Consider the following 27,224-nt stretch of genomic DNA (forward strand, 5'->3'; position numbering starts at 1 on the left):
TAGCAAATTAGCTCTGGACTCTTCCAAATGGAGTTTATGAGAGATGTGCTAAAGTAAACGTGTTAGACTTTGAACACAGCTCAAACTCCAGAGGCAGCACCATGGGTTGCTGTCTATCCTGCCTTTCACTCGAGACACAATAATGCCTAATGGAAATAATTATTTTTTTTTCCCTTTCTTCCACATCCCCACCACCCCCAGCAGCCCTCTTACTCTCCTTTCACATTCCTTTCCCTACAAGGTCAAACTTCTACTGTAAGTCTTCCTTAGTTCCGGCAGCTCACCTGCACTGCAGGTATTGCCATGTACGTCTACACATACTTGTCCGATAATTAGTTCTGTGCCTACTCCGCGGCGCGAGCCCCTGACCCTCAGGGGCCACTCCTGGTTTCCCTCACAGTTGCATGCCCTGACAGCACTGGGCACGCAGTAGGTGCTTAATAAGTGTCTGGTGAAGGCAAGACTGGATGGGTTAGGGGCAGACCCGGAGGACGGAGGAGTGGGGGGTCCTGCCTTGTGCTGAGGTCATGGAGAGGACGTGACCTCAGGCTGACCCTGCCAAGCTCCTCGCCCCCTCCCCGCTCTGGAGCGCACCTCAGCGCATGGCTCCCCGTTTTGAGGTCGCCGCCCAGACAGGGCACTGCGCTGTGGAGAGCACGCGGACCACAGAGGGGACTAAACCCCACCACGGCCTCCAGGGGAACGTTTAAGATTCTGGCGGGGGGGCGCACCTCACAGCCCTGCACTCATCGTGTGGCGCCCTGGTGGGTCGTCAGGTCTGAGAACCTACGTTCCCTCTCCCATTAACCGCGCCACCTACCCAACCACCCGGAGCGGCACTGCGCTGTGGAGAGCACGCGGACCACAGAGGAGACTAAACCCCACCACGGCCTCCAGGGGAACGTTTAAGATTCTGGCGGGGGGGCGCACCTCACAGCCCTGCACTCATCGTGTGGCGCCCTGGTGGGTCAGGTCTGAGAACCTACGTTCCCTCTCCCATTAACCGCGCCACCTACCCAACCACCCGGAGCGGCGAACCCGCACCTTGACTTGAAGGGGCGGCGAAGACCTGTGGCCCCCAACCCCCCGCCTGAGGCCACAGCCTTGGAGCGTGAGGGCAGTCAGGCTCCTTCGCTCCCAGGAGCGCAACAGGGAGGGGGCTACGCGTCCGTCCACTCAGCCCCCGCCAAAAAGACCCTTGTGAAAGCGCGAGAACAGAGAGAACGATTACCCTGCCCTTCGCCTGACTGGAAGCCACCAGAGAGCCAGCGCCTCCCGCCTGCCCTCTCTTGGCGCCAAAGCCCTGGCTCCGCCCTCAAGTCTCAGGCTCCGCCCCAAGCCAACCCTGCCCCCGCCTCCCACACGCCCAGCCGTACCTGGCCCCGCCCCCAACCCGCCTCCCCCTCCTCCGCTCACCGCCTCAGCCCCGCCCCTCTGCCGCCCCGTCTCCCGGGCAACGCCGCGGCCCCGCCCCGCCCCGCCATGGCGCCCGAGGAGAGCGCGGAAGCTGGGAGCCTGCTGCCGAGTTTCGAGCGCCGCTTCCTGGCGGCGCGCACACTGCGCTCCTTCCCCTGGCAGGTGGGCGGTGGGGCGCGCGGAGGGCAGGCGGGAGGTAGGGCGGGCGAGGGACGGCTGTGGCGGGGTGGGGGCGGGGCGGGCTCCGGCGCCCGACCCCTTCCCCCTGCCACGTGATATTCTCGGCTCCCTCGCAAGAACCGGCCGCGCGTCGGGTCCATGTCCCCCGGGCTCCGCGGGGGGCCGCGCGGGCTGGCGGCGGGCAGCAGGGGGCACACCTGCGCGCGCTTGGGGAGCCCAGCCTGCACTAGGCCTTCTGCTCCCTCCTCCCCTGGCCCTTCCCGCCCTCGACTGCCTTTGCACACAGAGTCCACGAATTCAAGGAATGCGGGGTTTCCTCCTAACTCCCTTTGTCACTCGGAGTTAGGTCAGGTACAATTCACGATAAATTTCATTACTTTTTTTGTTTAGCTAGTTGTCATTCTAGCCATTGCTGCTGCCCATTTAAACAGTCAACGTCCTCAGGACACCGGGAGACCAATTGCAATGAGCGCAGTGACCAAGTCACAGACACCCACACCTCCCTCCCCGGCCAGGCCTCGGTGTTCTCATCTGTACTGTCAGCATTGGACAAAATCCTCTCAGAGGCAGTTTGAGGCTCTTATGCCTGTGATGGAAGAGACAGGGAGGTACAAAACAGGCCAGAAGAGAGAGGAGAGAAGTCTCACCTCCCCTGCCCTGGAGACCTGCACAGGCAAATGACCATGGCAGCAGCTTCCTTCTGCCAATGCAGGGGCTCTAAGGATGCTGCCTCCTTCGTAATTCATGTGCGGTGAGCTCATTGGGATGACTCAGATTGGGTACATATTCCTCCCCCCAAGTCTGCCCCATCTTAAGGGGTGGTGGTTAGTCATTTGTGTCTCATTGACCTAACCCATTTAGCATTCTGAGAGATCTTTCCGGTCAGAAAGGAATATGTAATTTTTTAACCCAAAATGTAAACCTTCATAATAGCATCAGTGGGTCCCAATTCAATATCGACTATAATTATTCACATGAAATAAGTGCTTACTCTGTACCAGGCCCATGATAAATGCTTACTTAGACTGGCCTACAACAGTCATGCAGGGGGTACTATTAGTACCATTCACATTTGACCAGAAAGATTGCTTGATTACTAAAGAAGTAGAGTGTAGCAGGGGGGAGCTCAGGCCTGGGATCCAGCCTGCCTGTTTTGAATCCTGGCCAACCCCCATACAAGCCGTGTGACCTTGGGCAAGTGACTACATCTCTCCTATACCTTAGTTTTCTTATTAGATGGGGAATACAGTGATGGTGCTGGTGTCAGAATTACAGGAGATTGAAGCACCTCAGGCAGTGTCTAGCTCGTGGTAAGTGAGGTAGGTGTTAGCTAGTATTTTTATTCCATCACCAAATATTTACTGAATACCTTCCACGAGCCAGGCGCCAGGAATCAGCAGTACACATTACAGATGAGGCCCTGCTTGGATGGGAGAGCCAGAGAATAAACAGGTAAATGAATAAGCAAGAAAACACCAGGAGATGACAGTGGCCGTAAAGTCAATAAAACAGGGAAATGTATCATCAAAGTAGGGGAGTCAGGAAGGCCTCCCCTAAGAGGTGACATTTGAGCCAGAACCTGAACAGTAAAGCAGCCAGCTGTGGGAAGGCCCTGCCAGTGAGAACAGGCTGCTGCAGTTGAGGAATGGCAAGGAGGCCAGGGGTGGTGGCAGATAAGGTCAGAGAGAGGGGCAAGGGCCAGGGTTTATAGGCCTTTTAGAGTCTAACTCACTCTGGAGAAATGAAGTGATTTGCCTGATATCACACACCAGCCGGGGCCAGTCTGCCTACTTCTAGAGCCTGACCTCACTGCTGGGCTGGAGTTCTCTGTCAGAGAAGACAGCATAATCTGGCCTGGCCTGTATGTCCATTTTAAAGATGTCAAGTCCAAGGTGAGCCCATCAGGTGTCAGTGTCATGGCTCCTCCCGTAATTCCTGGTTGGCCATTTCAGCCGCGGAGCTGCTCTGTGACCCAGGTGAGCCTAAGTAGCCAGGGCTAACACAAACCAAGAGTCTGTCTTCTGATGTTCTTTCTTTGACTCATCCAGGTGTGTAACCCAGGACTTCTCAAGTTCAGGGTTTCAGCCAGCCTGTGGCTTCCCCTTCCAATTGGCCCCAGGTCCCTGGGGAGAGATCACTTAGCACTTTGCTAACATGTCCTATTGCATGTTTAATGTTCCTGTGAAAATGCCCTTGAGATTTCTCTCTCTCTCTCCCCTCCGCTCTCTCTCTGAATAGAGCCTAGAAGAGAAATTAAGGGACTCATCAGGTCCTGAGCTGCTGCTGAATATTTTGCAGAAGGTAAGAATCAGAATCACTGGGTCGCGTCACCAGCCTCCTGACTCACCCATGAAGACGTGACAGAAACACAGTGGGCGCGCTTGTATCCTTTAAAAAGAAAGACACTGCATTTGGGTAGCAGCACCTCAGGCAGCTCTGGCTCTGTTGTTTTCTTAGATGAAGACATTAGAATATACAAAAATCTGCATGAGAGGAGGGAATCTGGGAGATGTCTTTGAAACTATCCACAATGAAAACCAAGATGACAGCTATGGGAACATCTTCTAGCATTTGGTAGCTGCTCAAAGACTTTCTTCTTTACATTTACATTTAAGGAAAAAATAAGGAGGCAAGTCTTGCCCACTCGTGTCTCTTCTAGATGTAGATATCCCTGCTTTTCTGAGGTAGGGTTTGAATTATAAGGTACATCTGAGCAAGGGTAGAGGTAAGACCACCACTCTGCCTGGCCTTGCCCCACCCTGACCCTGCCATGTGGATCAAGTGGAAATCACACTGCATCCTGGCTATGAACCCTCTTGAGGATCGTGAACCCTTCTGAAAACCCAAAGCTGTAGACTCTCCTGTTCTCACCCCACCCCCATAAAAAGGAGGACCAGAAGAATACATTTTATATATAAATTCAAGGGAGTTATAGACAGCCCTCCAACCACCAAGCCCATCCAAGAAGCCTAGGTTAAGAATTCCTGTGTGGAGGGTGAACCAAGATTGTCTGACCACCATGTAGGAAAGATTCAGCCATGGCTAGTGGAGGCTTGCAGGGCATCCCAGTCGTTTACGACTGTGAGCTCAGAGATTCTGAGGTCCTTATGCAGCAGCCCACTCTGATTTTCATCCTGAGGCTAAAACCTAACACCAGCCAGCTAGAAAGCCCCTGAAGGGTTGTGTGGGTATTTTGTTGCCCTTGAGTAAAAAAATCATGTCCCTCCACATGACCTGGCCCCTACTCTCACTGCCCCTGTTGCCTTGCCCTCCCTCCCAAAATGCCAGGCCATGCCTGCCTCAGAGCCTCCACAAACTATCCCCTCTGCCTGGAACCCACTCCCCGTGCTCTTTGTTTCTCTAGACATCAGCTGAAGTGTCACCCCTGAGAGCCACCTTCCCCTCCACCACATCCCAGGCAGAGTCCCCATCTTCCTCTGTCCCAGCCATCCTAGCACTCATCCTCAGCCTGGCATGTGAGCTCCAGGAGAGCAAGTGCCCAGTCTGCCTGTTCCCATTATTTGGGCTCTCACCTTTTCCACAGAGCCGGACAATCCCACAGTTGTCCCCACTAAAAACTAGTTCATGCTGCCTGCCCTGGGAATGGGTGGCATAGCCCTTTCCAGCTGCTATAACAAAATGCCATTGACTGGGTGACTTGTAAACAACAGCAATTTATTTCTCACAGTTCTAGAGGCTGGGAAGGCCAAGATCAAGGTTCCCAAAAATTTGGTGTCTGGTGGGGGGCCCACTTCTTGATTCATAGACAGCTGTGTCCTCACTGTGGCACGGCCGAGGGAGCCCTCTGGGGTCTCTTATAAGGGCAATAATCCCATTCATGGGAACTTCACCTTCATGACCTAGTCACTCCCAAAGGCCCTGCCTTCTAATACCATCACATTGGGTTTTAGACTTCAACATATGAACTGGGGGGACACAAACATTCAGTCTGTAGCAGGGTGTTAGCTTGGGTCCGTGTGCTCCATATTCTACCCAGAATGTTCTGTCAGCCTGTGCCACCGTAGTGGAGAAATTTTTTTAGGAAAGGAATTGTATCTTAAGACTTACTGTTTCAGATGCATGAGGGTCACCTGAACCCAGAACCCCTGTGTCTGTACACATCTTTTCTGAGGGATCCAGTAATGGGGGTTGCGCTGTATTCACTTGAAGCTCATGGGAGACTGACGGCGGGGTCTCTCCAGCAACTCACATTGTGTCCTTTGTCACAGACTGTGAAACATCCTCTGTGTGTGAAGCATCCGCCATCAGTGAAGTATGCCCGGTGCTTTCTCTCGGAGCTCATCAGAAAGGTCAGTAATGGGCGCTGTCTGGTAGCCAGACAGCACCTGGGACTTGGCTGGCTCTCCGAAAGTGGACTGTGCCTGGCTTTGCCTGTTGGAGCTCGGATTTGTCCCATGCCCTTTGCCTGTTGTGCAAACCCCAATATGTCAGGGGCCTCCCTGTATAACTGTTCCCAGCTGGGTTTGACCAGTCAGAGGCTATGAGGGGGCAGGAGGAAGAGAGGCCAGGGTATCTCTCCCTCTGTGCTTCAAGAGGTCTCCAGCAGCAGCTGCATTTCCTCTGTGGTCCCAGCTCCCCCCCCCCCACCTTTCTCCCCTAGCCCTCCAGCCCACTTCTGCTGTTGCTGATCTGTGGATTGCCACACTGCCCTCTATTGGATGTTTTAGGTCTTGCAATACCTTTGTAACTAGCTCCCTTTACCCTCTTCTCCCTAATGAGCTATCTGATGTGGACTCTTCCTGACTGATACAGGATGTATTTTAAAAATGAACCCACCCTTCATTCTTCCCCCACCCCGCTATCTTCTTCTTCTTCTTCTTTTTTTTTTTTTAATGGACTCTGAAAAACAAACTGAGGGTTCTAGAGGGGAGGGGGGTGGGAGGATGGGTTAGCCTGGTGATGCGTATTGAGGAGGGCACGTTCTGCATGGAGCACTGGGTGTTCTATGCAAACAATGAATCATGGAACACTACATCAAAAACTAATGATGTAATGTATGGTGATTAACATAACATAAAAAAAAAAAGAGTAAAAAAAAAAAACTTGCTGGGTTTCACATTAGGCTGGACCTCAGAGAGGTGATTCCTTAGTGATCAGCATCAGACCTGCTGTGTTCGGCCACTGAATGCACGGGCCATGTCTCACCCAAGCTTAGCATGTGAAACATTCCTGGCTTCTCTGTTGCCTCCCCACCTGATTCTCCCCAACATGTGCATCTAGTCGTGGCCCGCAGGTCTCCCCAGAACCACCAGAAGCATGGCCGCCCTGCTGCTGCCCCTGTGAGGGGCACGACAGAGGCTTGCCCATTGATGAAGCCAACTGTACCATGTAGAGTGCCCGTCCTTGTGGCTTTTGCCCGGGCTCACTTAAAACTGAGCATCCACAGCATCATGATGGAAGGGCAAAGCTCTCTGTCACCGTCACATGGCAGTTCATGCAGTCCCATTTCTGCTGCCCTAGACTATACCTCGCCCTTGCCCTTTCTAGACCTGAGATACCCTCCAGCTTCCCTACCAAATGAATTTTTTGTATGCCACGTGGCTTGTATTAAGTCAATCCATCCCAAATCTCCTATCTAGGTAAAAATCCTCCAGCCTTTTTAACAAGTCAGAGTAAAAGTGAACACATGGAACCTTTGTTTGGTTCATGAGGGTCACCTTAAATGTCTTGGCTGAAGCTTTTGCTCTGCCCACCCCCAGCATGAGGCTGTCCACACGGAGCCTTTGGATGAGCTGTACGAGGCGTTGGCAGAGGTCCTGATGGCTGAGGAGCCCACCCAGTGCCACCGGAGCTATCTGCTGGTAGGAGATGGGCACCGTCCCCACACAATCCAGACATCCACCCCTGCACACAGAGTTGAAACTCAGACTCCAGTCAGCCTCAAGTGGGTGCACATCCTGACCCATCAGCTCTGAGGTCTTAGAGGAGGTCAGTTAACCACCCTGAGCCTTGGTTTCCCCTTCAGTAAACCAAGCATTTCAGTACATTATAGTGCCTCTTTTATGGGGTGGCTGGGGGTTAAGTCAGGTGATGCACATAATTGCATAGTAGAGACCTGGTGCTCAGTCCTCAGTAAATACTTCATGGATGGGTGTTACAGGAGAGCATTTCTGAGTGTTTCTAGTTGCCATTAGACCTCACTCCTGGTCCCTCACACCCCCGATGACTAGAGCAGCAGGTTCTCTCCTCCGTGGGCCGTGGTTCACAGCTGGTACCTGCATTTCCAGTGAACACTCGGCTACTGGGCTTCTGTCCTCAGGCCTGTCATGTGCCCCATGACACAGACACATGGAGCACACAAGTCTTGTGTCTATTGGTGGTTTGCCCCCACTTGTTGATATTTTGGCTTCACTTAGTTTTGTTGAATGTTGTCCATATCTCACTACTCTGTCTGTTTGTATGTGGGGATTCAGGAAGATTCAAAACCACACTCCCAGAACCCCCAGAGTGCTCCCCTTGATTTGAGAGGTAAATCAGAGCATGTCACTCGACCACCCAGAACCTTCCAGTGGCTGCCCTTCATACTCAGATTCAAATCCTAGTTTCTCACGTGGCCTGCCATGCCCTGCGTGCTCTGCCCCAGCCTTCCTTCTCATCTCGTTCCTCCTGCTCTCCCTGGCTCCAGATCCCTGGCATTCTTTGCCTTCCTTGAACTCACCAACTGAAATGTTGCCTCAGGGCCTTTGCACCTGCTCTGCCTGGAATGCTCTCCTCCTAGAACCTCGCATGTCTCACTTCTCCTTTATACTCACATCCCAGGTCACATGACACATCAAAGAGGCTGTCTCTGACCAATCTATCTGAAATAGACCTCCTAGTCTCTGTTATCATGTAGCCTTTTTATTTTCTTCATGGCCCTGAAAAACTGAGAAATTACTTTGTTTATTATGGTTTTATCCCCCATTGGCATGGAAGTTCCATAAGAACAGGGAATGACTTCATCTTGTCACATCTGAGTCCCCAGGACCGTAGTAGATGCTCAGGAAAAATGTGTGGATGAATGAATGAACAAATGACTGCTCACAGTACTCCAGACACCGGAGTCTCCTATATGAGTTTTGTGAGCTCAGAGATAGCCAGAAACCACCCCCGGGTGACGGCATGTTGGAGGTGCCATGCTCAGAAGCCCCGCTTTGGAGAACACATTTCAGGACTGCATATTCCATGAAGCCCTTGCCAGCAAACCACCTGCTTTGAGGGCAATAGGAAAGTTCAAAGACCAGAGAATTCCCAAGCCCCAAATGTCAGGTCGAATTGAGGAAGGCCCCACACACTGAGACTTTCCACATATAGCTCATGGTGCCAGGGAGTTGTGACTTTTTGTTGTTGTTAATAATTACAGATTCACAGAAATTGCAAAAACAGTACAGAGAGGTGCCCTTTCTCCAGATTCCCCACTGGAAACATGGGACCTAACTTGTACGGCATTACAACCGGGACACCAGTGTACACACCGAGCCTGCGTAGGTGTACCTCATTTCAATCAAGATACTGACCTACTCCGTTACCACAAAGACCTCCCTCAGGCCTCCCGTGTCCCCGGGCCCCTGCCAACCCCACCCTGGGCAGCCACTGATCTGTTCTCCCTCTCCACAGTCCTGTCCTTTTGAGAAGGTCAGATGGATGGAATCACACAATGTGTGGCCTTCTGAGATTGGCTTTCTTTGTGCAGCGTTAACACCCTCGAGACCCATCCAGGTGGCGCATACAATGATAACCTGCTCCTTTCCATTGCCACGTAGCATTCTGTGGGAGGATGTTCCACAGTCTTATCTAGCCATCCACCTGTTGTGATGTTTTTCTTTTTAAAATCAGCTCCTTGTCTCCTGGTAGCGGGATTAATTCTCTCCCTGTCTTGGCCCAGCCTTCCGGAGACTCGGTCACGCTCTCTGAGAGCACAGCCATCATTTCCCATGGCACCACCGGCCTGGTCACGTGGGACGCTGCACTCTACCTCGCTGAATGGGCCATAGAGAACCCGGCCGCCTTTGCTCACAGGTGACCTCGGGGTGCAGGGCAGGGCAGGGAAGCCGGTTTTCCCCAGCATGGTCTCAGACACAGGCCCCCTTCTCCCACCCAGGACTGTCTTAGAGCTCGGCAGTGGAGCTGGCCTCACGGGCCTGGCCATTTGCAAGACATGCTGTCCCAGCACGTACGTCTTCAGCGACTGTCACAGCTGTGTTCTTGAGCAGCTCCGAGGAAACATCCTTCTCAATGGCCTCTCATTGGAACCAGACACCACTGCCCCTGAAAGGCACCCAGGACATAATGCCCACGACGCAGAGAGCCCCAGGGTGACGGTGGCCCAGCTGGACTGGGATGTTGTGACAGCCCCTGAGCTGGCTGCCTTCCGGCCGGACGTAATCATAGCAGCAGGTACTGTCCCCCGCCCCGCCCCGCCCCAGGGCAACTGGAGTGACTCCTCCCAGCTCTCAGCTCTGGGAAGGGGACAGTGTACCCTGCTGGGAGAGGAATGATGAGACTTGTAGAAGGGCCGTTGTGGGCCTTCAGGGTGACATCAAACCACAGGGGCATGTCTCTTGGATGCCCTAAAGCCACAGCCCTCCCATTGGACACAGTGGCCACATGTACTCCTGTTAAAATGGTTCCATCAGATAAATGAACCCAGCTTTTCTCAGCAAAGCCTGAGATGGAGAGAACAGGCCCCACGGCACCAAAGCCGTCTAACCTATTAGCCAGGCTGCAGCTGAGTAGAGAGATTTTTATGTCCCTCTCTAGAACCTGAATGAAATGGCCAGAGCAGCGCCGTGAAGCAAGGGAGCTGAACTCCAGCCCCACCTCCACCACCACCCAGTCTTCCGATGTGGGGCCGAAATGGCCCCAGCAGCCCTATCTTTTCAGGGCTGCGAGGGACAAGCATGATTCTCCCAGGACCATGTCTGATTCCTAAGCATATCACAGACACCCAGCCCTGGGCCAGACCTAGGGTCAAACCACAGTGGTGTCCGAGTCAGGAAATAAGCTCTGAGTGCCCCCACCCCTGTGAGCATTTGCTTCTATCTCTGCACATGGCTCTGTTGTCTGATGTTTGCACATCTGACCCCAAGGGCTCTGCCTGCACGTCTCTATCCTAGGTCCATGCCCCCATGTCTTTCAGAGATGAGCCCCACATCTCATCTCTGAGGGAATGAAAGAGGGAGGGAGGGGACTAGCCACTTCGGGTGCAAGGCAGAGTCCTCCACCAAGCTCACCCAGCCCCCTGTCCGGCTGACAGTGCTGTGCCCCTGATCCTGGACCGCAGCCCTGAGACCCACAGGCCCACAGTAGCCGGAACACAGAGCCTGAGCAGCACCCTCCCATGTAAGCATGCTGACAGGGAGCAAGTTTGTCCCCCCTGCCCCCCAGTGCAGCTAACAGAACAGCAGGCCCCTGGAAGCAAGGACTCTTGAGACAGAGAGCTGGTTGGGGTTTATTTCATTAAGCATCTTCTAAATAGACCATAGGCAAAGAATCGATTTTTTTTTTAAAGGAACACCAGTGAGTCCTGGATATTTTCCATTTCTTGCAGGGTCTTTCAGCAGCTTTTTTTTTCTCTCGTAAGTTTTCCTTTTTAACCACATCATCTTCTTTGTGTCCAATGGCATGATTCTAATAAAACTGCTGGTTTCCAGGCCCCAGCCCTGCTGCTGAGGTCAGGACAACCAGGCACCCTCTTTTCTGGATCCTGAATCCTGGAGTGAGCCCCTTTCGGTAACCTGAGATTTTTAATTGCAGATGTGCTGTATTGCCCAGAAACTGTCGTCTCCCTGGTCAGAGTCCTGCAGAGGCTCTCTGCTTGCCTGAAGGACCAGCAGGCTCCTGACGCCTACATCGCCTTCACCGTCCGCAGCCCGGAGACCTGCTGGCTGTTCACCAGCGAGCTAGGTGAGCCATGGGCCCGGGAGGGGCTGCTGTCTCTGCGAGGCTACCTGGGCCCCACACAGGACTCCAGGGAGGCAGAGATCAGCAACGCAAAAGAGTGGGGCCCTGAAACAAACCAGAACACACGACGTGCTGGGTCCTCGACCCACTACCCCACCCTTGGGTGGTCAGTGGAGGAGGCCGGGCCGGGGAGCTGTGCTCTGAAGGGGAAGAGGCAGTTTATGCAGCAGTCCTAGAGGTCAGAGACCAGCAGCCCTACTGTGTGTTTAGAGCAGGTTTTGAGGGCCTTCAGGCCTGTTTCCTGGTCTGTAGAATGGAGAGGAGAGGATGGTGGATGCCAGTGGGTGTCAGGGTAGATGAGTTCTGGCCACACAGTAGTGGGATGCAGGCTCTGGAGCAGATCCCACCTGTGCTGGTGAAGCTGGGCCGCCATTCACCTCCCCATCTTCATCTTTACGGCAGAAATACCCACCTGGGACGTGACCCAAAGCCCATAACCAATTAACAGTTGTACTTGGTGGCAGGATTATAGACACACATACACACACACATGTGTATATTTTTAAGTAAGCTCTAGGCCCAGTGTGGGACTTGAACTCATGAATCCAAGATCAAGAGTCGCATGTTCCACCGAATGAGCCAGCCAAGAACCCCAACACTTCAATACTTTTAATATTTCATTTTTATAATTATTTTCATTCATAAAAAACTGGTAACAAAATGATCCTTGCCAAGGGCTCTTCAGACAGCTGTGCTTATGAAAAGGATGTAAGCCCTTCTGATGTATGTCCAGCCTTTGCCAAGAGGTGCCAAGCTGAGTAGTCAGGAAATCCAGACAGGTCTGTGACCTTCCAGGGCCCAGAAGGCAGGGGCAGCAAACCTGGCTGCCATGGGCCATTTAAAAACTCAATTCTTGGTCCCATCCCTGAAGGCTAATTCTAGGTGTGTGGATGGGGCCAAAAGTCTGTGGTCTGTATATACCCTCCAGCCTGTCCTGCAGCCCCACACTATATAGGGTGGTGTCGTGTCCCCAAACCCTACCATCCTGAGACACATATGTTGTATTTCCAGGCCAGGCTGGGATCCCATGGGAAGCAGTGCCTCATCACAACCAGAAGCTGTTTCCCTATGAAGAGCACTCAGACATGGCAATTTTGAAACTAATGCTGTAGGTTTACAAATGTTTTTAAAGATTAACATAAAAATTAAATCACCATCCTGGAAAGAATTTTCATGTAGCAAAGCTGATAAAATTTTCACTGGACCTGAATGCTTGAAGAATGTTAAATTCAGAATCAGGAACTGCAAACTGTGTTCTAATAAAATATAAACTATTCAAGTGGGTGCCCCTTTCTGTCACTAGTTCTGGTTCTTAAGTAAATCTCTATAAATCATAAATGAAAATTTTGGCTCACAAATAAGCATTTCATTTGTGCAAATAAAAACATGTATCAAGTATGTTTCCCCACCCCACCCCCGAGCCTGTACCCACATCCCTCACGAAGCCAAGCCCACTGTACACGTTACAACACAGGAGGCTGCAGGACCTGTCCTCAAGGCAGGAATGAAAATATCAGGGACACAATGGGGCAGATGCTGGGAAAGGCAGACACCGTAAGACAAAAGCAGGTCAAAGAGATATTGAAGATACCACACGCAAATAACAAGAAAGTAATATAGTGGGGAGAAAGAAACACTCAGGTCAGAAGAGTCTAAGATTCAGAGCCTCCAGGGAGGAAACCAGGCTGAACCAGTTTCCTGGGCCACAAACTGTAGGTCATTAAAAGCTGTCCTTCCAGCTGCTGTCCACGGGGAGGCACTGTTCTAAAGCGTTTGCCCAGGGCTAAGAGGAACTGGGCCACGCTCAGGAGCGCTCACTTTGGCTCAAGGGGTCACGTGTCCATAACCAACGGCAGCACCATCTGCTTCCAGCTCTCATCCCAACGAAGCTGCTCTGACTCCCGGAGGTTCTTCCGGAACTGGTTTAGTTTGCCAGCAGGATCAGGAAACTTTGAGAAAAGCATCTAGAAGAATAAAGACCAGAACTTACCTCATCACTGCTTCCCACCCCTATCCCAGGTCCCACCCGAAAGCTGTCCCTCCTCCTTCCCAGCAGCCTAGATTCCTGTCCCCCTCCAAATACCAGCAGTCAGGCCAGTGATCTACTGAAACCCTCTGTCACTGCATTTCAAGAACACTACCAGTGTCCTGGAGCCCGCAGAGTTCCCGCTCTGGGCCAGCTTCCACAGCAAGCTTGGCTCAAACACATTCTGAACTCGATATGCCGGACCCAGCAAGCCTGTTCCTCACGGGGCAGAGGAGAGCCCTCACGTCCCAGCCACGCTCCATCTCCTACTCTGCTCCTACTGGACAGTGCGGCCAGACTGCAGCGTTTTCCATCCATACCATCCACATACCGTACCCTGCAGCAGCCCTTGGCTTCTGCTGCACTATTCCGTCCACCAGGAGCACCCACCCTCAGCCTCTGCCCACCACTGTTCAGCCCACGTGCTAGAACTAGGCAGTCTCTGTTCTTTCCAGCTTTGCTAAACTACATCAGGTGTTTGCAAACTAAACCCATGGGCCAAATTCGGCCTCCACCTGTCTTTGCAAGTACAGTTTTATTGGAACACAGCCACATCTCTTCACTCATAGACTGTGGCCACTTTCATGTTATAGCAGAGTTGAGTACATTTTTTTTTTTTTTAAGATCTTACTTATTTGAGAGAGAGAAAGCACAGAGGGAGAGTGAAAGGGAGAAGCAGACTCCCCGCAGAGCAGAGAGCCCGACATGGGGCTCAATCCCAGGACCCTGAGATCATGACCCGAGCTGAAGGCAGATTCTCAACCAACTGAGCCTCCCAGGCGCCCCAGAGTTGAGTACTTCTGACAGAGACTATGGCAAAGCTGAAAACATTTTCTATCTGGGCCTTTCCAGAAAGTTTGCTGTCCCTGGTCTCAACTGCCAAGAATGATGATGAACACAATCTTTTGTAATAAGTGTAAGTACCCTTTGAAGACTCCCACCCATCCCCTTGCAAGGCTGCTTCACGAAGCTCCCTTCACTCACTCTCCCATAGAACCAGTCGCTTGCTCCCTAGACAGTGCACAGGGTCCACCAGCTCTAGCATCATCTGTGTGGTGTAAGCTCCACAAACCCAGAGGACAGTCAGGGCCCACCACACAAACCAAGCCCATGGAGGCCCAGCCTCTGAGACCACTGCTCCCCGCCTCAACTTTCACCCAGACCCAACACAGGCCCACCCAGCCACAGGAGCAAAGCATCAGGGGGCGGAACTCAGCACCCTGGCGTGGGGGCAGACGTGGCTACCTGCAGCTGAGCTGCCAGCTCCTCGGAGTCCTCGAAGACCAGGCCGTTTTCTTCATGTTTCACGAGCTCGTGTAAGCTGCAGAGAGAACCACAGACCTGAGAGCTGCCTGGAGAAACCCCCCGGTGCCCGCCCGGACTCCCACTCCACCCCTCCCACAGTCAGTCTGCTTGCAGTGAGTCTGTTCTTAGATTTGGCATCTGAAAAGAAAAGAAAGGCCTGGAGGGATGGATACACATTAAAAATCCAAACTGATTCTGAAAAGGAGGTGCAGTGAGCACACGCTTTGACCTTTTCTGCTACATATTCTTTTCCGTGAGAACGTGCTCAATGGGCTCTCCATTTTTTTCTTAATTGCACAGCAGAAAAACAAGGTAAACAGCAACCACACTGGATGGAGACTTGGCACATTAAGGGTGACTTTTCTGGGTCACCAGGTAGTTAATCCCAACGTGCCCAGAGCTCAGGGTCGAACATCCTGTATTTCCCATTCAGAGGCTGGCTCCTGAGCCAGTGGTGGGGCTACTATTTCTAGAACCTCTCCAAACACCCATTTTTGCCAAGAACAGTGGAGAGAGAATTACACTCATTTAACTGATTCCAATCCAACTACATGAGCCCAGACAAAAGGGACAGAGAAATAAAACCAGGTCAGCTGTGCAGGCAATTCCAGCCACCACTCTATCCATGAGTATGGGTAAGTGGCTGCCTAAGTGGAGTATTTAAGACTCATATTTTTTATTCAACATCAGTTCTAAGTGGAAGCCCACTCCTTCAATATGGTGCAGCCCACCCTCAGAAACCCCACGGGCCCTACTCCGGAGGACCACCTGGCAATGCTGCACGATTTTCCGGGGGAATTCCTTGAGCAATTCTGACCTCGCTGGCAACCCCCCACCACCCCCACAGCTGATTTGAGAACCTAACTCAGGGAAGATTCGGATTCTGCTCCTACCACCGGAAGTTCACGGCACACACAGGCAGACAGCACCCGAACATGTCCACCACCTTCATGGGCAGGTCCAGGCCGCTGGAGGACTTGTGCAGGCACACACCCAGGTCTGCCGACCCTGCAGGGTCGGGTGAGGGGGGCAGTCAGAGCGCTGGCCCATGCCCCTTGAACACAAATCCTGAAAGGACTGTGGATCGGGAAGGGAAAGCCCCCAGCCCCACATACAACTGGCTGAGTTGGCCAAGCAGCCTGGAGAAGGGCAGACACACAGAAGAGCTCCCCAACCACCACTCCTGGCCACTCGTCCCTGTTTGAAAACGACCTGCCCATCACGGATAGTTTTATTCAAACAGACTCCCTTTGTCTACTTAACCACGATATATTTTAAAAGAACCTGTAGCAGCTATTGCTTCAGGGGTTCAGAGTTTCTGCGTTTTGGAAATAGACAGTGGTGATGATTGTACAACACTGTGCATGTAATTAATGCTACTGAGTTGTATGTATACTTAAAAATGGAAAAATAGGGGCGCCTGGGTGGCTCAGTCGTTAAGCATCTGCCTTCGGCTCAGGTCACGATCCCAGGGTCCTGGGATCGAGCCTCACATCGGGCTCCCTGCTAAGCGGGGAGCCTGCTTCTCTCTCTCCCACTCCCCTTGCTTGTGTTCCCTCTCTCGCTGTGTCTCTCTCTGTCAAACAAATAAATAAAATCTTTAAATAAATAAATAAATAAAAATAAAAATGGAAAAATAGTTAAAATAGCAAATTTGTACTGTAATGGTGTTTTACCACAATAATTAGGGGGAAAAACCCATAGCAGACCCAACAGAAAAGCAGCTGTCATTGTGAAAATAAAGCCAAATAAACAACTTCGCATAAATACTGGCTGGAAATTCCTGCCAACCCAAGGCTTTCCACTCGAGACTGCTCACTGGAGGATGAGGCCTTAGAGATTCGCCAGCACTAGGCCAGCATGCCCCTCCGGAGAGAGGAAGATGGAGGAAGATGGAGAGATCTAGGGGAGTTGATGCTGTTTAACGCATTATTTCTGTACCTCCCAAGCCACTGCCCTGCCAGACTTGGGGAACAGGGAACCCCAACCCAAAGCCAGGCCCAGCCCTTCTGCCCAGATGGAAGAGTAGGACTGAATGGAGGGCTCAGAGGCTGAGAGGACAGAACCCTGACACACAGGTCTGGGGCCCAGCAGGCGGGAGATGCCGGCACATCAGGAAGCAGCCTGGTCTCCTGGAGCTCAGCCAAGAGCTCCTCCGACAGGTTCCTGGCAGGTGGCATCTCCTGGCCCCATGTAGTCCCTAAGCAGGGCCCAATCCAGCCTGAGGCCTGTGGTGTTTGGCCCTGGAGCTAAGAATGGCTTTTAATTTGTAAAGGATTATAAAAACAAAGACTATGCAATAGAAGCAGATAAAACATTTACTATCTGGCCCTTTTCAGAAAAACTCTGTCCCTGCCCTATCCTAGAATATTCCCTTTTAAACCCCAGCTCTCTCCCTGCTGGATGCCCTTACCTAGAAGCAGAGGGTAGTCCTCAGCCTCCAGCCACGGAGTACAGACCTGGATGTGGTGGAAACACTTCTGGCTGATGAGGCCGCTGTAATACTCTTTCAGAGGCCCTTTGCCTTGCAGAGAAAATCTGAGTCACTGCACTGGGCCCATCTCTGGCTCCATCCCACAGCCTCAAGCCTCAGAACCCTGCACAGGTGTGAGCAGAAGGCCCACACTCTGCAGCTGTGATCCGGTCCCCATCTGGCCCCTTGCAGAACCCCAGGGGAATGCACCCTGACTGCTGAGGCCATGGCCCTTCTCCCCCCACCCCCACGCCCCGCCCCCAGCAACCTGCATCCAGGGGGCCTCAGGCTGGGAAGGTGGCCAGCATAAACTCTGGGCAGGCACCAGAGTGCCAACTGGATACAACTTCTCAGCCAGACTGGCCTGTGTCTTGCCTGATGCCCCAGGTGGCACGGTGTGTACAGTGGGCTCCCAGCTGCCCCTGGGAGCTCTGGCCAGGAGGAGGGGAGCATACAGGGTGGGGCAGCTCGCCTGGGACTCTGCTCTAACCACAGCTCTCTGCTGCTCTCTCTCTGCACTGGGCTACTCTGGAAGCAATTTTATGTTGAGCTCTTTAGTTTAAAGTGGACTCTTTCATTTAAAAAAAAAAAAAAAAGGATGCCTGGAAACCACTGCACACATGTAAAACTCAGTATCTGTGAGGCCATGCTATCCAAGATTCAACTAGAAGCCACACCCTGCTGTCAGGCCCCTCTGAGCCTCAGTTTCCTCCTCTGTCAAGCTAGTGCAGAAAACCCTACATCAGAGAGCTGTGGTCAGGATTGACAAGACAACCAACATCACACGCCTGGTGTGGGGAAGGCACACAATACAGGCAGATGCCTTCTGCACCCCGCCCCCAACTGCCCCCATTTCATATGGGAACATGGAAGATCCCTGGCAATACCTGTTATCACACAGACCAGAGAAGGAAGGCTCTCTCCATCTAGGATCAGCTGTTCAAACTCTATGTTTAAAAAAATTAAATGATAACCAGGATTATTATCTAATCAGGTGAGTGGGGGTTGGGGGACGGGATGGTGGCAGGGAGGGAGCCTCTCCCATCCACAAGATCACTCTCCCAGAGGTGGCATTTCAGATCTAGGGCCTGGTCACTCAGTGACCCAATGGGGATGCGGAGCCGCCACCTCCACCACCCATGTCCTTAGGCTGACCCACTCAGTGGCCCTGGGGGCAGGAACATGCTGCAGAGGACACCACGCAAGGCCAGCTGAGCACCTCACAGCTCAACAGCCCCTGACAAGCTGCTGATCACAGCCACACACCTACTTTCTAATGCTGCCAGCAAGATGGAGAAGTCTTCATCCTCTGTAAGAAAAGAGACCTAAGTGTCATTGGCTGGTTTCTAGATGCCTCCCCTCCCAGCTCAAGACCCTCCCCTCTCTCATCTGGGCCCAAGTGTCGTCAAATACACATGGGGCGCAGGCTCAGCCAGATGCTCACACAAGCCCCAAGGGCCCAGAAGGGTCCTGAGACCTGTCCAGCTGGTGCTGCTGACCAACAGGGCTGGCCGCCCACGAAGATGCGTCACCACCCCACTCTGAGCATCCTGCTCTGTGAAGGCCGACCTCTCTGTTGCTGGGTCCAGGGGTTCTGAGCTGAAGGAACAGAAACAGAGCCCATGAGATGCCACAGAGCAAGGCCTCGGGCCCCAGGATGGCCATCTTCTGCCAGAGTGAGGAGTGAGGCCCGCAGGCTCCCAAAGGTCCCAAGTCAGAACCACCATCCAACACTCAGCTCTGCTGTTGCCGTACAAAAGCAGCCATGGACCATGCACAAACGGATGAGCGTGCTGCAGTACCACAGAACTTCATTTACCAAAACAGGTGGCAGGCCTGTGGTCATGGTTCGCCAACCCCTGGACTAGAGGATTCCCAGGTCTGCAGCCAGAAGATGAGAGAGGCCACGACAGCAGTGAGGAGCCAGGGGAGAGACGGAACAGCTGCGAGGATATGGGGGAGAGGCGGGAGCACAGGAAGCACAAGAGAAGGCAGATAAAGGCTGAAGATGGGAGACCTACCGGGCCTTAAATGCAGAGTAGGTGCGGCCCAGCTTCATGAACAGCTGGTGTTGCAGGTCCAAGGGTGTCTCTTTAAAGAAAGATGCTGGCTTGTCATAGACAGTCACGGCTCTGCAATGAGATCACAGGGGGCTCTAGAGAGAGCCAGAGAAAGACCTAAGGAATACAAGATTCAGGGGGATCCAAAAAATAAGGGCATTCGGAGGATCCAAGTCTTAGACAAGAACAATAAGAAGCTTCAGAATTACTTGGGGAAGCACAGAGACATGTTCTAAGTCCAAAACCACATGGGCTACTGGTCTCCTCTTCCCTTGGCTTCCCAGGTAACCATCTCCCAGACCCCTGGGCATTTCTGGACGCCTTGCCAACATGACACAGCAGGGACCGCAGCTGGGACCAACCATACTGGGACCCCTCGCCTCCCCAGGCCCCTACTTGATGCCCCAGTTCTCTGCCAGATCTTCCCGCATCGAGTTGGTCACACACAAGTTCAGGTGGGACAGGCGCCCGCAGAGTTTCTCATACCTGAAAAGACATATCACCATTCAGCCAGGAGCCCCAGGCCCCACCACTACACTGCCACCACCCCACACGACTTGACACCTTCTGATACAGAAGAGCACAGAGCTGGGGTCTCCCAAATCGAGTTGCTGGTGAGGCACCTTCCCAGAGTCTGCACTTAGTTCCATCTGTACTACTATTTCCTTTACACCTTTCTTTAAGTCATATCGCTTTTCAGCATAAATACAGTTAGAAACCTTATCTCTACAAAAGGGAAAATCCAGGCTCTCTTGCCACCAAAAGAAGAAATATAATAAAAGCCTCTTTATTGTATCTTAGCCACACTGTGCTCTTGCTGCAAAGGCTGTGGGGCTGAGGCTTGTGGGTTACCAAGGAATGATTTTAAAAACATTAGAGAGGTGTTAGCAATAGATTCGCTCCCAATGGAGACCTGAGCCCTGATCCCAGGGCAGAAGTGAAAGAGGACGAGAAAGCGGAAGGAGCACTCAAGGCTGCTGAATGCCACTGGTGTAGAGCGGTACAGGTGCACAGCCTGTTCCTCACTCAGGATGCAGAGAAGGCGTGAGAGCTGGACAGCCGGGGACTGAATTGTGGTCCTCACGCTTATTAGCTGTGTGGCAAGCAGCAAAATGGTGCTCGACCTCGGTTTCCTGGCTTGTAAAAGGAGAGTGACCACAGGACATCCTCACCAGGGGCAGCGTAAACTGAATGGGATAAAGGGCCTGGCCTGGCATGCAGCAAGTACTCAATGATCGCCTGCTGCTGCTGCCACAGCTATTAGAACCCTCAGTGAATGACCCATCGGGGGAAGGCGGCAGATGGTGCCCGCTCGGGCTCAGAACACGACTCTTCCTGCTCCGCGTCCAACCTGCTCCCACAGGCCCTTCTTCCCTCTCCCTGTCTCACTGGTTGCAGCAGACTGTGGCCTGTGTCCCCATCCTCCAACAGCACACCCGGTTTTTATTTGGGGATCTGGTCTGGGTGCACCTGGGACCGCAGGTCTGACAGTGGAACACTTCCCCTAAGACTGAGACATAGGGGTACAGTGGGATGTCAGAGCCTGGCAGATGAGCACGAGCCAATGAGAGAGGCTCCCTTTCTCGCAGTGAGCCTGTCAGGGTGGGGATGAGCACCAGGGGAGCTCCGCAGCACAAGCAACACCTCCAGGACGGACTGCGGTGAGAGAAATGAGAGTGGGTCCTGACGACACCTTTTTGAGCTCAAAGTCAGCCATGTCTCTGGACTTTGCAGTTTCAGGGACCAACAAACGTCTTCCTTGCCTTAGGCCTGTTTCTATCACTTGTAACCAGAGTCAGCCTAATTCCCCAGCCTTGCCCTTACCCCACTGAACACACGGGGGACCAGCTTCACCAGGCCTCTGCACTGGCCCTTCTTCCTACCCAGCTCAGGGACGGTGTGTGCACCCTCTTCCCAGACACTCACCACTTGGCCAGCACGACAAGGCAGTGGCTGGGGCCATGCACTAGACCCATAATGGAGTAGCCATAGTTGTGCCAGTCAATGACGAGCTTGCTCCCACAGAGGCAGCCCACAAGCCAGCAGACAGCAATGGCAGGCAGGCCCGGGGGGTTCTGGGAAAGAGATACTTGAATGAAGAGAAGGAAACCCAGACCACGGTCAACAATAAACTGAGTGAAAACAGTTGCAACATACATGGCAAAGAGTCAATTATCTTTACAAAGCTCTTGGTAATTAATAAGCAGAAGAAAGACCCTCTTCCTCACCAAAAAAGGTATAAAAACTCATAAAGGAAATAAAATTGGCCAACCTGAAAAGTCCAAGACCACCAATAATCAAGGAGATAAAAAATGGCCAAAGAGGTACATTTTTCACCTATCGGAATGCGAACTCTAAAACACCTAACAATAGCTAGTGGTGGTAAGGACATGGGAGAAGAGGCATCCCCATTGGTTGGGGGATAAATTGGCCCAACCTTATTCTAGGACTATCCAGTAACACACCACAACATTTTAAAAGTGCTTGAACTCTGGAGCACCTGACTAGTAAAGTCAATAGAGTATGTGAATCTTTTTTTTTTTTTTAAGATTTTATTATTTATCTGAGAGACAGAGAAAGAGAGAGAGCATGCGCACAAGTGGGAGGGAGGGGCAGGAGAGGGACAAGCAGACCCCCCACTGAGCAGGGAGCCCAACACGGGGCTCAATCCCAGGACCCCAATATCATGACCTGAGCAAAAGTCAGATGCTTAACTGACTGAGCCACCCAGGCGCCCCAGAGCATATGACTCTTAATCTCGCGGTCCTGAGTTCAAGCCCCATGTTGGCCATGAAGCCTACTTAAAAAAAAAAAAAGAGAGTTTAAAAAGTGCATGAACTCTGATCAAGCACAGAAATTTACCCCACGAAGAAACTGCAAAAAAACCTATGTTCACTGATGCTCTTTACTGTGCTATTTGTAAAAGTAAAAAATCTGGAAGTATCTGAACGTCTGTTAAAATGAAACAAAATAAATACATTAGAGTATATCATATATTGTAATACAGTACAGCTAATTAAGAGATGTTTTTATATATTAAAAAGCAGCAAACAGGAGAGTCTGAGAGCCTAATTCCAGAACCAGACTGACTACCTGGTTCAAATCCTAACTCCAGTATTTCCTAGCTGTGTGACGATGGGCTATTTACAGAATCTCTCTGGGTCTAGGTTCTTCATCTCTAAAATGTAGGTAATACAAGAACCTACTTCTTACCTTGCAAGGAATTGGATGAATTAATACAGACATTTAGGTAAGTAACAAGTACAGCATAAGACTCTCTTTAATGACATAGAAAAACAGAATGAATGAGTACCATAAATACAAGGCATATACCATAAGCTCCTACTCATGTTTTCGTAAGTCTATGCACACACAAATATGCAATTTATTCACCAATTTGCACATTTTATTTTTTTTCAAGGATTTTATTTATTTATCTGACACAGAAGCACAAGCCGGGGAGTGGCAGGCAGAGGGAGAGGGAGAAGCAGGCTCCCTGCTGAGCAGGGAGCTCCATGTGGGGCTCGATCCCAGGACCCTGAGATCATGACACAAGCTGAAGGCAGACACTCAACCGACTGAGCCACCCAGGCGCCCCACAATTTGCACATTTTAAAAGGCTGGGAAGTAAAGGAAACTTAACAGTGGTTCTCATAGAATAACACAAGGCTGATGTTTACCTGGAGAAAGATGTAGGCTGCTGGCTCCCTGCATATCAACTTCCACAGCAAGTGCACGGACTGAAATACAACTTTGACTCCATATTGGAAAATGTAGGGCCCAACTACAAGTCAAAAAACAGCTGTTACTCCCAAAGGAATTCTTGGCAATGTGTAAATCCCCACCGCACCCGCCCAACACACACAGAGATTCAAAGGAATCTGGAGTTCACTGCATCCTACCTGGAAGTTTCTGAAGTTCTGTCAAACTCACAATCTGAATTCTGTTGTTCTGCAAGAGCTCCTCATAGGGTCTGGAGTCTGAAAAGAATGTCTCCTTTAATGCAGTGGACAGGGAAATATAAAGTCAGATGATCCACCAGCTCGGGCTGAATAGAGAAGAATGTTTTGGAAAATAAGACTTTTCTCTCTGTTCCTCCATAGCCAGAACAGAGCATGAGGACACTTCTTGTCCAGATTCTCTCCACAGAGGGAGGGCCTGAATCTTATCTACCTTTATTTACTTAACACAATGTCTGGCACATAGTAGGCACTCCAGATAATTTAGACTCCCCAATTGGTGGAATTATCCCACCATAGGCAGACCCCTAGGAAGTTCCACTCCACTCTATCCTCTGATGACACGTTCTAAACAGGGGCCAAAGGCAACCAGTGCTACTCCCTCCTTTTCCCTGATACACGGTTGAGGTACCCTCTAAAGATGTCATCCTGGAGGAAGATGAAGGAGCAGACACCCCTGCGTCTGCACACTGAGAGTAAAAGCTGGACACGCAGCACAAATGAAACATCTGCCTGCAGACTTCTGCACTGAGGGTGTGGAATGGAGAGGAGACAAGTCCTCTGAGACACAGCCTGACAAAGGTAGCCACAAGGAAGTATGGTCATCATCACTTGCCCTGGAGTCACACACACCTGGGTTCCACTCCGTCTTTCCATTCACTAGGAGGATTATGTGAGACTATGAAATGAGTTCACTTAATTTAGCACAGTCCTGACATATGGCAGGCACTCCATTAACTCTGGCTGTTCCTAGAGACCCATCCACCAAAGGCTGGGCAGAAACCTGGCCGTCTGGGCCACTACCGAGGGCGTCCAATCTCAGAGAGCTGCCAGAGGTAGGAGGGAGGAAAGGGACGTCCCCGCCCCAGCTCCCCTGGGCTGGTCAAAGCCGCGGGTTAAAGGCTGAGAGCGCAGCCTCCCTCCCAGTCCCCCGGGCACTTACTGCAGAAGCCCAGAAGGGTCACAGAGAAGCCGCTCTCGACAAACGACAGCGCGTGGTACTGCATGCGGGGGCTGCGGCCCACGTCCCCCAACACCACGATGATCACGTGCCACTTCCCGCGCCCCTGCCGCCAGCGCTTCCACGAGACCAGCAGCAGCAACAGCAGCAATGCGGCCACCGCCAGCAGGGCCACGCAGGAGGCCGCCATCTTGGCGGGCCGACCGCAGTCACGTGACCGCCCTCCCCGGGCCGACTACGCAGTGCGCAGCCCCAGGCACAGCCTCGGAGGAGGTGGGCGGACAGAAGGGAAGTGGGGAAGTGGTGCCCTACCTGGCGGCCCGTGGAACTCCGGAGGAGCCCTTGCGGGCCAAAAATTAGTGATATTAAGGTAAAGTTTTTACCATGTGAGGATCTAGGAACAATTTTTCTCAAAATTCTAAGATAATTTCAAAATACAGTGAAACAGTTTGTATGAATCTCATAAGCATAATGTTGAGAAAAGAGACCAAATGCCAGAGTACATACTGGCTGGAGTTAATTTATATAAATGGAACTACCCTTTAGAGGCGCCTGGATGGCTTAGTCCAGTCGCTTAAGTGTGTCTTGATGTCAGCTCAGATCATGATCTCAGGGTCGGGAGATGGAGCCTTGGAGGGGGCTCCACGCTCAGCCGGGAGTCAGCTTGAGATCCTCTCTCTCCCTCTCCCTCTGCCTGTCTCCCCACTTGTGCGTGCATTCTCTCTCTCTAATAAATAAATCTTAAAAAAAACAAAAAACTCCCTTTTGCTGTTAGAAGTCAGGAGAGTGACCTGCCTTGGAGGAGGGGGTGTGAGTGGGAGGGGGCCAATACGGAGCTGGTGGAATAGGGCTCGTCATGTTGTCTTTCTGGATCTGGGTGCTGGTGAGGTGGGTGTGGTCCTTTTGAGAAAATTCATTAAGCAGCAAACTTGTTCATTTTTCAGGACCTATGTTGTACTTGAATAAAATGTTTATAAAGAGAAAGGGAAAAGGACAAAGAAGGGACGATGGACTCTGAAAAACAAACTGAGGGTTCTAGAGGGGAGGGGGTAGGAGGATGGGTTAGCCTGGTGATGGGTATTAAAGAGGGCACGTTCTGCATGGAGCACTGGGTGTTATGCACAAACAATGAATCATGGAACACTACATCAAAAACTAATGATGTAATGTATGGTGATTAACATAACAAAAAATTTTTTAAAGAAAACGATTTCAAGTATATGTGGTTAAGGAAAATTTTTCCCACTGACCTTCTCGTTTTACCTCCTAAAGTAGACACACTCACGAGTTTAGTGTGTGTCCATGGGAGAGCCTTTTAACTTTGAAAGGGGTCCTCTTGCTGGGAAACATTGAGAGCATTTTGGTGAAGCCACCCTCGCTGCCCTCAAGCTGCTTCACTCACTCATGCACTGGACAAAGAAACAAAACAGCACCTCCTCCTTTGATAAGAGCCTAGACAGGGCAGCACCTTGCAGATGTGGTTCCCATGTCCCTAGAGCCCAGCTCAAGACTTGGCATGTGTGTCTCATTTGCTTCTCACAATAGCCTTGTGAGTCCTTTTTTTTTTACCAACAAGAACATTGAAGATCACACCATTAGTATGTGACAGAGGCAGGGCTTGAAAATTTAGCTAAAGAGGGTAAGGAAAGATGAGTAAATATGGGAGGGATAGGCAGACAGATGAGGGCAGCCTCTTTAGTCCCTCAGTTGCAGGTGCAAGGGCTGGGGGCTGGAGTACACACCCTGCCCACTCTGTCCACGCTCTTTTGGTGGGATGCAGCTGGGATCTGGAGACCTCAGCCTTGTGGGTTTCATGATCCTGAGCAAGTCATTCTCCATCAGTTGACTTTCCTGACCTGTAATTAAAGGAGGGGACTTCCCATCTCAGACAGCCCCTCCTGCTCTGATGATCTAAGAGGATAAGGACCAGGTGCCATGGTTATGACAAACCAAGAGTAAATGCTGTGCTCTAGAAGATGAAACCCTGGTTGGCAAAGGAGTTGGGATTGCTTCTCTAGGGAGAAAGGAGCAAGATGCATCAACAGCCAGAGGTGCTGCCTGCCCATTTGACATACATCACATGTGAAATTCAGTCCTCCCAAAGGTCAGGAGGGTATTGTTTCCCCTTCCAGAGACCAGAGGTTGAACCCTAGCAGGATCACCTGATGGTTAAGATGTGGACTCAGGCGTTGGAATTCCTGCATCACCTCATACTAGCTGTGAGACACTAGGTCACAAGAAGTCATTTACCCTGTCCCCTAGAGCCTCAGATTTTAAGTTATAAAAGGGGATAAGAATAGGACCCACTTGCATGCCTGGGCAGCTCAGTCGGTTAAGCATCTGCCTTTGGCTCAGGTCATGATCTGAGAATCCTGGGATCGAGCCCCACATTGGGCTCCCTGCTCAGTGGGGAGTCTGCTTCTTCCTCTCCCTCTCCCTTTGTGCTCTCTCTCTTGCTTTCTCTCAGGTAAATAAATAAAATCTTTTGTTTTGTTTTGTTTTAAAGATTTTATTTATTTATTTGACAGAGAGATACACAGCGAGAGAGGGAACACAAGCAGGGGGAGTGGAAGAGGGAGAAGCAGGCTTCCTGAGGAGCAGGGAGCCTGATGCAGGGCTCGATCCCAGGACCCTGGGACCATGACCTGAGCCGAAGGCAGACGCTTAACCATCTGAGCCACCCAAGCGCCCCTAAATAAATAAAATCTTAAAAAAAAAAAAAAAGAATAGGACCCACTTCAGAGGCTGTTGTAAGGATTAACTGAAGTGATGATAGTGACAAACTTCACCTGGAACATTCATTCTCAATGATGCACCCAAGGGAATAAAAAATGGTTGTTGGGGAGGGAAAGAAACTTAACTCTATGTATAAGGCACAGAT

At 51.5% G+C, this 27,224-nt stretch overlaps 2 protein-coding genes across 6 annotated transcripts; one reads left to right on the plus strand and one right to left on the minus strand.

Moving 5' to 3' along the window:
• Positions 1–1,449: 1,449 nt before the first annotated feature.
• On the plus strand, positions 1,450–14,878 carry EEF2KMT (eukaryotic elongation factor 2 lysine methyltransferase). Of its 5 annotated transcripts, XM_036091613.2 has the most exons (9): positions 1,450–1,578; positions 3,835–3,897; positions 5,826–5,906; positions 7,317–7,418; positions 9,482–9,615; positions 9,698–9,993; positions 11,353–11,502; positions 14,438–14,501; positions 14,747–14,878. In XM_036091613.2, the coding sequence occupies exons 1-8, from the start codon at positions 1,483–1,485 to the stop codon at positions 14,494–14,496; spliced, it is 981 nt and encodes a 326-aa protein (XP_035947506.1). In that variant the 5' UTR covers positions 1,450–1,482; the 3' UTR covers positions 14,497–14,501; positions 14,747–14,878. The 5 variants fall into 5 exon arrangements, with proteins under 5 accessions (XP_035947506.1, XP_035947501.1, XP_077930992.1 ...); XM_036091608.2 differs by having other exon boundaries at positions 14,438–14,837; XM_078074866.1 differs by lacking the exons at positions 14,438–14,501; positions 14,747–14,878 and adding an exon at positions 13,287–13,408.
• On the minus strand, positions 11,765–24,558 carry ALG1 (ALG1 chitobiosyldiphosphodolichol beta-mannosyltransferase). The gene is made up of 13 exons (XM_036091570.2): positions 24,326–24,558; positions 23,326–23,403; positions 23,104–23,207; positions 21,350–21,498; positions 19,820–19,909; positions 19,385–19,495; positions 18,841–18,962; positions 18,634–18,672; positions 18,251–18,310; positions 17,304–17,414; positions 15,784–15,898; positions 14,831–14,906; positions 11,765–13,523 (listed from the first exon to the last, which is right to left on the minus strand). Exons 1-13 carry the CDS (start codon positions 24,531–24,533, stop codon positions 13,392–13,394), a joined length of 1,395 nt encoding a protein of 464 aa, XP_035947463.1. The 5' UTR covers positions 24,534–24,558; the 3' UTR covers positions 11,765–13,391.
• Positions 24,559–27,224: the final 2,666 nt, after the last annotated feature.

The sequence above is a fragment of the Halichoerus grypus genome, chromosome 6, assembly GCF_964656455.1.
Source record: "Halichoerus grypus chromosome 6, mHalGry1.hap1.1, whole genome shotgun sequence".
Classification (NCBI taxonomy): Eukaryota; Metazoa; Chordata; class Mammalia; order Carnivora; family Phocidae; genus Halichoerus; species Halichoerus grypus.